At 35.4% G+C, this 13,899-nt stretch overlaps 3 protein-coding genes across 3 annotated transcripts; all 3 read left to right on the top strand.

The window, feature by feature from the left end:
* The first annotated feature begins 523 nt into the window (after positions 1-523).
* On the top strand, positions 524-8,683 carry LOC130826850 (uncharacterized). Its single transcript, XM_057692448.1, has 11 exons — positions 524-750; positions 1,591-4,065; positions 4,166-4,292; positions 4,391-4,479; positions 5,709-5,953; positions 6,082-6,168; positions 6,271-6,370; positions 6,710-6,932; positions 7,329-7,464; positions 7,933-7,990; positions 8,073-8,683. The coding sequence occupies exons 1-11, from the start codon at positions 667-669 to the stop codon at positions 8,250-8,252; spliced, it is 3,804 nt and encodes a 1,267-aa protein (XP_057548431.1). The 5' UTR covers positions 524-666; the 3' UTR covers positions 8,253-8,683.
* A 2,020-nt stretch (positions 8,684-10,703) lies between these two features.
* LOC130826447 (uncharacterized) lies at positions 10,704-11,438 on the top strand. The gene is made up of 2 exons (XM_057692037.1): positions 10,704-11,091; positions 11,152-11,438. Exons 1-2 carry the CDS (start codon positions 10,704-10,706, stop codon positions 11,436-11,438), a joined length of 675 nt encoding a protein of 224 aa, XP_057548020.1.
* Positions 11,439-11,555: 117 nt separating this feature from the next.
* Positions 11,556-12,447, top strand: LOC130826446 (uncharacterized). The gene is made up of 2 exons (XM_057692036.1): positions 11,556-11,880; positions 11,978-12,447. The coding sequence occupies exons 1-2, from the start codon at positions 11,556-11,558 to the stop codon at positions 12,445-12,447; spliced, it is 795 nt and encodes a 264-aa protein (XP_057548019.1).
* Positions 12,448-13,899: the final 1,452 nt, after the last annotated feature.

Genomic DNA, 13,899 nt, shown 5'->3' with positions numbered 1-13,899 from the left:
AAAATTAAATAGGACATTTGAAATTAAATCGAGAGAGTATATAATTACAAACACACTTTATGCTGTTTCTTTTTCCTTTTCAAATTAGTTTTCATATATTTTTGTATATATGAAAGATTCTTACTTTTACAATTTTTGGTAAGAATCGGTCATTGATCAAATTATATGTCGCGATAGTTTAACTTTAGAAGTTCAAATAAAAGCTCAAAGCTGTTAAATACAAAGTTGTAATTTTTTTCGAATAAGTCAAGTTACACCAAATTCAGGGTATATATTTATCATAGACTAGCTTTTTGTATTCAAATAGATATAGATGTTAGCTTATCGCTCAACAATATACCAACTTTTTGTAAAAGTTCTTTTTTATGATAATGGATGCAGTTTTATAAAAAGAAAATATAATAACAATAATAATAATAATAATAATAATAATAATAATAATAAATAAAAATAAAATAAAAAAATAACGCTATTTGGAGGAGCTGACACAGGGTCATTCTCTCATAAAAAAAAAAGGGTTATTCTCTGAATCCCAGTTTGTCCGTATCATACAAGCATTATTTGTTTGATTAAAATATTTTGTTTTCTCTTTTCACTTTTTTCACTCTCTCCTTCTCCTCTTCTCCTCTGTTGCTAACTTAAAAAACCCGTACGATACTGTCATCAATGGAGGAAACTGGTAACCATAGAAAACGAAAACGATTAGTACCACAATCCGACGAAAATCTCCTTGTTGGTAACAAAGTTGAGGTAAATTCATTTACATTAATTTTTCGTTATTGGATTTATTTTGATTCCCCTGTTTATCTTAAAGCTTGATTATTGTATTGTTGGTATTTTTTTGTGAATTTTTTGTTGTTTTTTTTATCTTGTATTGATTTCTGATTGATTTGTAATGGGGTTTATTTTTTTTGTTATTGGAAAAAATGGGTTTTTGTAATTAATCTTTAAATTAAAATCTCATGCATTTTGTTGAATTTTAGGGTTTGGGTTGAGGGTTTTGATTATTAGGGTTGCATTTATTATCAGGGTTTTTACATGCATTGCAAAATAAAATGTTTAAAACAGAATTAGAAAAATAATTAGTGAAAATTCTTGAGTTTTGTTGCAAGAAATAGAAACTTTCTCAACCAAGGTTAACCGTTGAAGTAAATTTTTAAAAAACATTTAATTTTTTTAGTGACATAATTGTTTATAGTTTGATGAATTGAGTCATGTCGTTTATAGTTGTTTTTGGGTTTTAGATTTTGTTGATTGCTTGTTCTTTTTTACCTATGCGAGCTCTATAATTCTAACGTTTATATTACATGATTTAGCAATTTGGGATAGTTTTTTTTTTTTTTTTTTTTTTTTTTTTTTTTTTTTTTTATAAATTTTTTTTATATATAATTGACTGGGTAGTGTTTTCTATTAAGATTCTAGATTAGGAATGTACTCAAAGTCATTATTACATTATCGCAATGCAAATGGTAGTGCTAGCGTCTCCGTTTGATCATTTTAGGAATGTATCCGAAAGTGTTTAGCTTAGGATTATTGAATGATGGGTGATCGATTTATATTACATGATCGATTGTTTTTTATAATTCGTAGGTTAGGAGTGTAAAAGATGGTTTTGAAGGGTCATGGCATGAGGGAACAATCATTGATTGCGAGAATGGGTGCCGAAAAGTGAAGTATGATTATCTTTTTGATGAGAATGAGGTTAACCATTTAACGGAAATAGTGAAAGTCTCTTCTGCTGATAAAATCTTTATGACATCCAAGGATTACAAACGAGGAAGGATAAGACCATGTCCTTCATTTGGAAAACTAACCAAAGAGGATATATCTTATGGTCTATGTGTTGATTGTTACCATGATGAAGCGTGGTGGGAAGGTGTGGTTTTTGACCATAAAGTCAGCTGCAGTAAAAGAACTATTTTCTTTCCTGATCTAGGGGGTGAGTTGCAGACTAATATTAAGAGTTTAAGATTAACTCATGACTGGAATGAGGATACAGGAATGTGGACTCGTCGTGGGAAATGGATGTTTCTGGAGATCTTGGCGGAGCACGAGAGGGATGCCTTTATCCCTGTTTCCCTGAAGCAAATATGGTATGATGTAAGAGCTAAAAATGAATTTGGTGAGATTCGGGAGTGGCCATGTTCTGTCCATTCTTTGTGGAGAAAGCTGATAGCACAGGTTATTGATGAAAATCTGAGGCTAACTGTAGGTGCTCTTGCCGAAAGGTTTATGTCTGTTCAAGATGAAGAGTTGACGAGAAAGAATAAAGTTGCTTCTGAAATAATTGATGCAAATCCGAGGCTGACTGTAGACGATCTTGCGGAAAGGTGCTTGTCTTTTCAAGATGAAGATTTGACGAGGAAGAATAAAGTTGCTTCCGAAACAATTGATGAATTGTGTGTCAATGATGAGTTAGCGATGACAAATGTGCGGAACTCAGTGTCAGTGCCTGACAATAGTCATTTGGTGCCGGTGCAACCTCAGGTTCTGTCAATGATATGTTCGGACCAGGAAGTCATTGATTTTAGCACATGTGATGCTGATGAGAAAATGCACAAGGGACGATGTAATAAAAACTTGCAACCCGAGAACCTTAAACCTGAGTTCTGCCCAAGGTCTTTATATGAATATGTTCAGACAGACAATCCTTCACAGACTTTGACTCAGCTTACCAGACGCCATCTTTGTTCTCTGGGATACAAAATGGAGCATTGTCAAGCAACAAAAGGTGTCCGTTATGAGTCTCCTCGAGGAAAATCATTCTTTAATCTTCGAAAATGTGCGAACTTTGAAAAGCAAGTAATCGAGAATTCTTCCTTAGCAGCAGAAGATGTTCTGAGCGGAAAGAGGTCAGCTTCTGATGATGGGAATTGTGCAGAACTACAGCTTAAGATAGCACGGACGAGTGAAATTTGCACTGAAAGTAAGAAGCAAAAAGTAATGGAGAATTCCTCTCTAGCAGCCGAAGAAGTCCAGGTTGAAAGGAATGTTACTCCTGATCACCCGAATTGCAGCAGTGAAGAACAGCTTATGGTATTAAATACCACTGAAGTGTATAGACCGAATAGAAAAGGAGAAGTATTGAACCTTGATGTTGAACCTAAATATTGCCCAGAAGCTATAACAAAGTACCTGAAGGAAAATAATCACATGAGCAGCAAAAGTGAACTGGTAGATGAAGCTAGAGCTCATTTGTCGGCTATTGGTTGGAAATTTTGGCCTTTTTTTAAGCGAGGAGGAAAGCATGAGTGGCGCTATGATTCTCCTACTACTGGTAAGACATATAATTCTTTGTTGTCAGTTTGTAGGGCGATTGTAGGAGGCACGGAGACACATAGTGAAGAACGCAAGGCCCTTTCAGGTTGTGAAATTTCATTACCCAGTGCAGACTATCGTGGATGTTCCTTCTCTAAAAATTGGTCCAGAAATTATCCTCGGGCTCTAAGAAAGTACAAGTCTGGAAAGGTCCAGCGGCGGAAAGAAAAGGTTCATGTAAATCATCAATCTATTAGAAAATTAAGCACAAGCTTTGTATCAAAGAAAAAAAAAGCTTTGGGTAAAGTAGGAAATAGTTCGCGAGAACTGCGATCGACTAAACGAGCACGCCAGGCAGGATCCTCTAGTTCATCACAGGTCCCTCTGACTGTACTTTCTTGGATGATAGACAACAACATGGTGTTGGCCAGGGAAAAGGTTGAGTACTACAGACAGGGAGATGATAAGCCCACAGCTTCAGGACGAGTTACTTGTTATGGAATCAATTGCAGTTGCTGCTCCCAGGTTTTTACTCTTAGTGGTTTTGAAGCTCATGCTGGTTGCTTTTCCAGTCAACCAGCTGCACACATATTTTTTTGCAAAGACGGGAAATCTTTGGTGGAACGTCAATTGGAAATAATGCGTCAGAATGTCGAGTACTCCTCTATAGAGCCAATGGAAAAGACTAGTGAGAAGCGACTAAATAGCTGGAATGACCACATTTGTTCAATTTGTCGTTATGGAGGTGAATTGATTTTATGCGATCGATGTCCATCATCGTTCCATGCAAGATGCCTTGGTTTGCAGGTTGACTGTTCCCCTCCTCCCCTCCTCTTCTCCCTTCATTATTGGATTTAGGAATTTGCTAATTTGTCATTTTGGGTTGAATTTTCATGATTCTTTTCAGGAAATTCCTGATGGTGATTGGTTCTGTTCATCATGTTGTTGTGGAATATGCGGTAAAAGCCACGTTGAAAATACAGAATTCCCTACGAACAAAAATGTTTTATCATGTCATCAGTGTGAGCGGCTATGTAAGCTTTTCATTTAACTTGTCAATTCTGCTTATCTTGTCTATCTCCGTAATTGAATAGAAGCGCTAATTTGCTGTTGTGCTTACTATACGTTGCAGATCATGTTCGATGTATAAGAGAAAAATATATGAATCAATTGGAAATTGAACCTACAGAAAAATGGTTTTGCTGTAACGCGTGTCAAAGGGTACTTGTCATATCTTGCTATTTATTTCAGTGTCTATTTAATTACACTTGGTTATCGAGCACAACTTTTGCCGCTGTTCAACCAAATGGGAGCTTGTTTCTTACGTTGTTTGGTATAGAATACTTTCTTGGATAGTAGTACCCGCCTTCTTAAACTCAAGCTTGGAATTTTGTGTTTGGTGTTTGAATTTATACAACTTCGGTTATACTAAAAGTTATGATTTTACTTGTTCATGTTCCTTTTGATGGAAGTATAAAGGGAAAAAATGAGAAATGTTTCAAAGGCTATATATTTCGATGATTAAATAATCATTAAAAAATGAAAACCACTTCTATTTGAATTAAAATTTTTAAGAGTTCCTTTATAGAAAAATTGTTACCAAAACTTGTTTCTTTTGTCTCCATCTTTTGCATTGCATCCTTCATTCCACCTGTTTTCTTGTTCAGGCTATCTTCTACTGGATAATTATCTATAACTAGTTCAATATCCATTTTAAAGGTTAAAATGCCATTTTAAAGGTTAAAATGTAGGGTTGGGCTTGAAATAAATGAGGTAGCTTTCATGACGTTTAAATTACAATGTGCCAATTTCACGTTGGCATATCTTTGTACTATCGTTGAATTGCATAAGATGATGACCTGGCAGAACAGACTGGCAGGGATTTTTTTGTTGGTCTTTTGAATCTTGACAAAGTGTCTGATGTTCGTGCTCAGAAGCAGATGCTGTTTAATACAATCCAGGAGCAGGTTGCAAAGTATTATGGTATAAGTATTCAAATTCAGTGCTATTGGATATGGCCAAAGAACCAGAATTAGAATGTAGAAGTCCAATCACTAGGGTAACCGGGAGAGGCATTGATTAAGATGCACAATGCAGAACATATAATTGCTACTTCTAGTGTGTGCAGGGGAGCATGTTCAACATTTTCAAGCGTACATGGCCCAAAAAAATTGGGGGCCTCAATATTAAATCACATTGTATATGTTAAAGGTTTAAAGATACAAAATTATTAGAAAAATATTGTAATTTTTGAAATTGCACAGGGCCTTTTAAGAAATTTGTCAAGTTTTACTCTGCCTTTGAGTGTGTGAAAAAACTTTTTATATAGCAGAGTAACTTTATCACACAACATTCTACATAATTTCAAGTTATTTTTGTGTTCTTATTTCATGGGGATCTTTTTTCTTCTTGGTTATCTTTAATGGCTCCAATTATTTGTTGCTTTTTAGGTGCATTGGGGTCTCCAGCAGCTTCTTGGCAAACCCATTGTTGTTGATCATAAAGATTTGACATGGACGCTGATGAAACCAATGGATTTCTTGGCCATTAATGATGATGATTGTGATGTTCTCTCGATCACGGAGAATTACAGCAAGCTCAGTGTTGCTCTTGAAGTGATGCATGAGTGCTTTGAGCCTGTTAAAGAACCTCGAACCAAAAGAGATCTTGTAGAAGATGTTATTTTTTGCAGGGGGTGAGATACTTAGATCTTGTAGAAGATGTGTTTAATTGAATATAATACTCTTTTCTCTATCATGATTCTATGCTTGGTTGTGATTGTGTTTTAAACATTAATTCATAATGTCAGTATTTTCCTCCCAGGTCTCACCTCAATAGACTAAATTTTCAAGGATTTTATACTGTGCTGCTGGAAAGAAATGAAGAGCTGATAAGTGTGGCCATTTTAAGGTATGGACTACGGAGCACCTTTATTGACTCTGATTGAGCATTTTAGTTTCATGGAATTTCATCACTTACATAAGGCTCAAATCAAATATCCCTTTTGTGTAGGGTGTATGGAGACAAGGTGGCAGAGATTCCACTTATCGGCACGCGCTTTAAGCATCGCCGACTTGGAATGTGTCGAATGGTTATGGATGAAATTGAGCAGGTTTTCTTTCTCTTTGCAAATTACTTTTTAGTTTCTTCCACTTTATGATCGTCAGATGGGGCCTTTAAATCTCATTAGGAGCATGTTTGAGGTTCACGTTCCACCTTGAATAATTAACCCTTCTCTTCCTGTTTCTTGCAAAAGAATGTATTATGGATACGTGCATTAAAAAAGAAGAGGTGCACCTATTTTGAGACATACTGGAATAATTTGTCGTTTTCTGCTATAGGCTACGTTCCAGATTCCATGAATTATGATTTTCCCTTTTTCTACTTAGTTGTGTAGTCTATGCCTTTCAACACTATAACAAGGTTCTTACTTATATATTTGCGTATCCAGATTCTAATTAAACTTGGAGTGAAGAGGCTGGTTCTTCCTGCAGCAGCAAGTGTGCTGAACACATGGACTACTGCGTTTGAGTTTACTCCAGTTACAGAGGTTGAGAGGTCTGAATTTTTGTGTTACAGCTTCTTGGATTTTCAAGATACTATTTTGTGCCAAAAACCATTAAGAAAGCGTCCGTCACCTCTACCTCGCCGACAGTTATCAATAGATGCATCAGGTAGGTACACAATTTGTCTATCGTTTAATGATATAACAACTCTTGGGGTGTCTCCTTGAGATGATTTTGGGCTTCAATTGAACTAAGGGGCTCTCTGTAATTGGGCAGCCCTAGCCCTGGTCTCCATCTGCTCACCGTATTACTAGTGTCACATGATACGCTAATATTCTCGCGAATCGCGAATTAAAAAAAAGCGAATTATGGTTGGTTTTGGGCTATTCTTTGGAAAATTTGAGCGAATCGCGAACTCAAAAAGCGAATTAGTTAGTGAATTATGTTATACTGGTCAAGACTGTTTCAAAACCATCTGTATTGTTGCTCGGCCGTGACCAAAACTGCAATTTGTTACTATTTCTGGACAACGGAATAAGAAAATTAATATTTTGCTTGTTGTAGGTACGCGTCCTGAAGCTCTCAACATGGAAAGGGGGGGTACTATTGCTGATCCTGAAGGGAACAGTTCCATATCCGAAGTTTCTCAAGAAGATCGATTTGATGAGAGTGAAACTGTGGACCAAGGAGCAATAATAAAGTATGTCCTTAACTATTTTGCTTGATAAACAAGTGGAGATCTTTTCATCTTGAACCTGGATATTAATGTAGATGTCGGATTCAATATTTTGAGATCCCACGCTTGATATGTGAAAAGTTTTCAAAATTTTATGATCGTCATTTCTTCCAAATAACGGTTATGCGTAGGTAGAGCTATAACTAAACATGTTAAAATTACCACTGGAGTAAGGGAAAGTTCACCTTCTCCTTTCTGTCTTAATATGAAAAAAGTTAAGTTTTAAATCTTCTAACAAGTGTCTCAATGAATGATGCAAACTAGCAACATTTTATAATCGTGAGGACCAACAACATTCTTTTAAGGTGCGAAATATTTAGAATGAGACTTTTGAATAGTAAACGTATAATTATAATACATTTCATAGTTAAGGAATTGGGTTAGAAAGTTTATGTATCTTTGCCTCTTGATTGTTGTTACATTTTTACATAGGGTTGCTGAAGAGAAATCAAATGGTGGTGATAATTTGCAAAATGCAGCTGTTTCTAAGGTATTATTATGCTTCTCTTTTTCCTTACAAAGTTTTACAACCTCTTGATACATAAAGTTACAGCGCAGTCTCGTATTTACAGGTAACTGATCGAACCAATGAAGAACGTGAACCATGCAATGCCTTGGAGCTGAAGAAGCAAAAGGTTGAACACAATAAATCTGATGGAAGTTTAAAATGTTACAAAAGAAAGAACTCTTCGGAGCCAAGATCTCCAGTTTCTCGAGATAACTGCCCTAAAGTAGAAGTAAGTTGTAGGTAGTCTGAACTTGGGACAATCCCTGAATGCTTGAGGCGTAAATCCCTAATCTGTTAACGGCTTTAGCAATCCGGGGATTTTCCAATAAACCCTAAATTTTGTAAGACCCAATTGGATGGTTCAAAAGGCTATAGCTGTACCCCTTTTTGACTAGTTAGCTGTACAGGTTTATAAACAGTATCATCTTTCTCAGTTCAAAGTAGTAAGATTACTACTATGTAATTGGTATATTTATAAAAAGTATCGTCATTCTTATCATCACCTCCAATTCACCCTTCTTTCCCCTTCTATAAGAAATTTGTAGATCGATAACATTTGATATTGGACGATAAAGATTGATGTAGATTCAGGTGCGTCGATTTTGAGAGTCTCTAAGGTTCTCTTGATGAACTTTGAGCCAACTGTATCTATTGTTTATTAATTAGCTTGTTTTTGGATTATGTTGTTTTTTCTTTCCTTGTATAGTCTTAATAGAATCTTAAGTTCAGTCTCCTTATGATCCATTTGTTTATGAAGGATCTAAGGGCATTTAATTTTCATCATGTACATTTTAATTCGTAGGATTCTATGTTAGAGAGTAATTAAATTGAGTTTGTAACTTTTGATTCAAACTTAGAGGTCCATTCTAATGCTTTGTTGAACGACGCAAGGGACTAGCAATCAAAGGCCACGTAGAAAGAGGTGCAAGGGAGATCTCATTCAGAATAATTGAAATAAATAAGGGGAAATTTTACATGATAACATTCAGTTTTCATGAAATGCCAGTGATAGCACCTTTTAAAGAAAATTCCACATGGTAGCATCCAACATTTGCATTTACATTTTCCCGTAACTTTAAACACACAAAAACGTTACTTTCACCATTAGCTTTCAAACAACAACCCCTTATGCATCGATTCTCATTCTCTTATGCGATTTTCACTCCTATTCTCTGTAGCCGTAACACTCAAAGCTTTCAAACAGCAGCCCCTTCTCGCGATCGATTCTCAGGCGAATCTCCTTCGAAGAAACTGCACAGGTATGGCGAAATTTAGGGTTTATGTTGATCGTTTCTCTGTTTCTTTTGAATAATAGCGAAATTTAAGGTTTATGCTGTTCGATTCTCTGTTTGTTTCGATTCTCAGTCCCTTTATGCAATTTTGTTGTGTTTCTTGTGGTTTATGCTGTTCGAATTTCATCATGAATTCGAAAAATATGGCATTTTTGAAGTGTTCATTTGTTACTTGGTTGAATTCAATATTTAATTAGGGCTTTTGGTAATGGATTAGGGAATTTTTGAAATGTTGGTTTGTTGATTGTTTGAATTCAATAATAAATTAGGACTTTTGGATTAGAGTTTTTTAAAATGTTGATTTGTTGATTGTTTGAATTCAATAATACTAGCAAAATTCCCTCAAAGTTGTTGATTGGTTGATAATAAATTAGGGCTTTTGGTAAAGGATTAGGGCATTTTTTTGTTTTTCTTCCCTATTTTCTTACAATTTCCATTTTAAAATTGCAGAATGCCTAATCATGTGGTCTTACGTTTTAAATGGTTGTGTGTTGAAGTAGACTTGGATGTACATGAAAAGGATAAAGTAACTTTGCTGGATTTGGTAATGGGTTGGGAAGATGAGTGCATTAAAACTAAAAAGCTTATACCTAAAAATCCCTTATTTGTGTATGTTGGGAAGATAAATCATGTTAAACTGAATTGTGATCAACACCTAATGACCATATTTGAGAGGTTCAATGACAATGAAATGATGATGTACTTGAAGAAGAAAGTAGTCTCATGATTCATCTTCTTAAACTGAATTGTGATCAACACCTAATGACCATACAAAACCCTATACCACTTAAAACCATTCCTGCAAAAGAGAAATTGCCAATTAAGAGAAGGGATTAGAGTTTGAGATAATGTTCCCTTTGAATGACTACAATGAGGTTCAACATGACATTGTTGTGAATTGAAAATACTCCCATTAATGATTCACCATTGCAAACAAGTGAAACCCCTAGCCAAACAAGTGAAAGCAAGCTCATAGTCTTTACAGCTTTCACAACCTTCACATCCTTTTCAACTTTCTGTTGGAAACAAAGCGTAAGAAGAGGAAGGTTGTTAGTAAGAGTAAACAAATTGAGGTTGATGGTGATGAGGGTTGTCCATCTGACATTGAAGATGATGATTATAGTCCATCAGAGACTGACAGTGAAGATGATGATGATGATGACCGTATTGATGATGAGTTCAATGATGATGGCAACTTAGAGTATGTGGATGATAGTTATGAACCATTTGAGGATCCATTATAGGTAATCACGTAGTTGAAAATGAAAATGAAAGTAGATACATCCAAAGGCTTTTTCAAAATGGTGAGATGTATGTGGATAGGGATCATTAGGGAAATATTAACCTTGCACCATGACAGATTTTCTCTGATAAGCACCACGTAAGGGAAGTTGTTAGGGACTATGCAATATAGTGTAGTTTTGAATTCTTGGTGGAGAGAGAAAAAAAACAAGGTATATACTGTAGCTTGTTTGGATGCGGGTTATGGATGGAGACTTCATGCTAGTAGATTACCAGATGGTACTACATGGGCTATAAAAAAGATTGACAATCCTGAACATAACTGTAGAGCCCTAGAAACACATAACAGCCTTGTCACTATAAAATGGGCAGCTACTAAGCTAATGGATGACATTAGGGCAAACAACGACATCTCTGGGAGGACTTTAAATGAACTATTGGAGTTGAGGTTTAGGGTGAGTTTGAAGACTAGCACATTGTATAAAATGAGGACATTGGCATTGAAAGAGATTAACGGAGGACATTATGAGAGTTATGGCTACTTACCTGGTTAAGCAGAGATGGTGAAGCAAACTAATCAAGGCTCTGTTGCTATTTGTGTATGAGAAGCAGAAGACTCCATTGAAAGGCCTTTGACATTCACCAGCATTTTCATTTCTTTTGGAGCTACAATTAGTGGATTAGTTAAGGGTTGTAAAGGTCTAATTGGGGTTGATGGTGCACATCTCAAGGGTCAATATGGAGGCACACTCCTTTCAAGTATTGCTCTAGATGGTAATAATCACCTATTTCCTATTGCTTGGGCTATTGTTTCTGGTGAAGATCAAGAAACATGGAAATTTTTTGTGTGGCATTTGAAGTACATACTAAATGACAGTGGTAGAGGTGATGATTAGACCATCATATCTGAAACACTAAAGGTCAGTTATTCATTTATAACCTTAGCACTTGTTTATACATAATTATGCTCATAAATTACTTGTGCGGGGAACTGAGATAGCCTTGAATGAGCTATGACCAACTGCTGGGAGGAGATATTGCTGCAGCATTTATCTGCAAACTGGAAGAAAAAATATTCAGAGCCGTTGATGTATGCACTATTTTGGAGGGCTGCAAATGCCACTTCTTTATTCAATTTCAAGAAAGCTATGGAAGCCATTGACGACGCAAAACCTACGGCAAAGGAGTGGCTTGCAGATATTGGAGATCAATCAAGATGGACAAAGTATGCATTTGACCCTAATGTTTGTTGTGACGAGAACAAAACGAGCTTTTTTGAGAGCTTCAACGCAACTCTTGGAGTTGATAGGTGCAAGCTTGTTTTAACACTACTTGAGGGTAATCTATGCTTTAAAATTTTTTGTTGTAAATCATAAATTTCTTAGCTTTAGAACTTGAAATCCATGAATTTGAATAAGGTGCATTTGTGTGATAGGTATAAGGAGGGTAACTATGGTAAGGATGGCCATAAGAAAGGAGAAGAGTGAAAACTGGATAGACACTGATTTCTGTCCTAATATAGTGAAGATAGTGAAGTTCCTGATTTTAGACTCAAGAACATGTAAGGCTTTCAATTCTGGTGTTGGATTTTATGAGATTAAAGATGGTAAGTCCACCTTGTCTATGAGCTTAAATGACAGAACATGCATATGCAACACATGGCAACTCAATGGGATCCCTTGCAAGCATGCTGTGAGGGCCATTCTACATTCAAGCCAAGATCCCATAAGGTTTTGCAGTGATTGGTACAGTTGCAAAATGTACAAGCAAGCATATCCAAGCACTATTAGATTTATTCCAGACCTTGAGAATTGGCCAGAAATGCAGTTCCCACTAATTAAGCCACCAGTGATGAAGAGAGCAATTGGAAGACCTGCAAAGAATAGAAAGAGGGATACAGATTAAGGTCTAAGACTGTGAAGTGTAGTAGATGCAAGGAGTTTAGACACAATGTGAAGACTTGAAAGGGTGGAAAGAAGGGTAAAATGGCGATTTCTATGCCATCATCTTCAAAAGTATCCTAAATATAGTTATGTAAATACGTCTTAGTGCTAGATATGCAACTTTGAACTTTGATAATAGTTGTTTTTGAACTTTGAACATATGTACTAGTGCTTGAAGTAAATATGTATTAGTGCAAATTAAGTAAATATGTATAAGTGCTTGGAAGGTACCTTTTGAACTATTGAAATGCACCTTTTGACCTTATGAAATACACCATTTGAATTATTTAATTATTAGTGTTTGGCTACTTACCTTTTGAACTTTATAATGCCAACAATTCGAATGAAAACAAAATTATTACAACATTTATAGGCGTTAATGAATTAAACATTAAATTGGTTAATTAAACGTTAAAATTGTGAATTAAACAAAAACTGGATGCTACCATGTGGAAAGAACTTACAAAATGATGAATTAAACGAAATTTAACAAGAACTTGACGGAAAATACTACGGCAATTAGTTTGTGCATAAACTAGATGCTACAATGTGGAATTTTCTTTAAAAAGTGCTACCACTGAAATTTCATGAAAATTGGATGCTACCATGTGGAATTTCCCATAAATAAGCTTATTATCAAAAAAAATTCTCAAAATATTCCCAAAATAAGCGTCTTTTTCATACCAAAGCTGACATCAGGCATGATTGTTACTAACAGCAACAAAGAAACTAGTCAAAAAAGTCAAAATTCTTTGTTCGCTGTTACTAATTGCGAATAAAAGGGAAACAATGTCATAATGTTGGAAGAGACAAAAAAATGTATGACTAATAGCGAACAAACATGTTATATATTTTTTTTGTCCCTTCCTACGTTATGACATTGTATCCTTTTGTTCACAGTTAACAGAGAATTTTGACTTTTTGACTAGTTTTCTGTTTTTTGTTAGTAACCGCGAACATACCTAACTTTAGGCACGGACACGAATACTCTTATATTGGAAATTAAAATTTTCCAAATCTTATTTTGGGAATTATTTTTGATAATTAACATATTTTTTTCAATCTTTCATCTAATTCACTTGTGGATTGGTCCATCTAGAGAAAGGTTCATGAAAATAAGAGTCTATCAAGCAAGTGAGGCCAAAGAAAGTTGTTTCTTTACATTTGGCTACTAGTGAAAAAACGCTATTTCAAAGACTTAACAAATTTTCTCATCTACTTCTCTCTTTATCATTTGTGTTTTTGTCCTAACTTTCCTTCACCTCTTCTTCCTTTAAACATAGAATGGCTCGGCCAAACATTGACGCTAGAGTCTTGCTAGAGATTTTGACAAATTATGTACACTTGAGGCAACAATAAAACCTCCTTCTAGGGTTGGCTTATAAACCTCAACCTTATGGAAAATGCAAGGGGC

The sequence above is a fragment of the Amaranthus tricolor genome, chromosome 11 (genome assembly GCF_026212465.1).
Source record: "Amaranthus tricolor cultivar Red isolate AtriRed21 chromosome 11, ASM2621246v1, whole genome shotgun sequence".
Lineage (NCBI taxonomy): Eukaryota > Viridiplantae > Streptophyta > Magnoliopsida > Caryophyllales > Amaranthaceae > Amaranthus > Amaranthus tricolor.
Note: the sequence above shows the minus strand (reverse complement) of the source record. Positions and strands in the feature narration are given on the sequence as shown.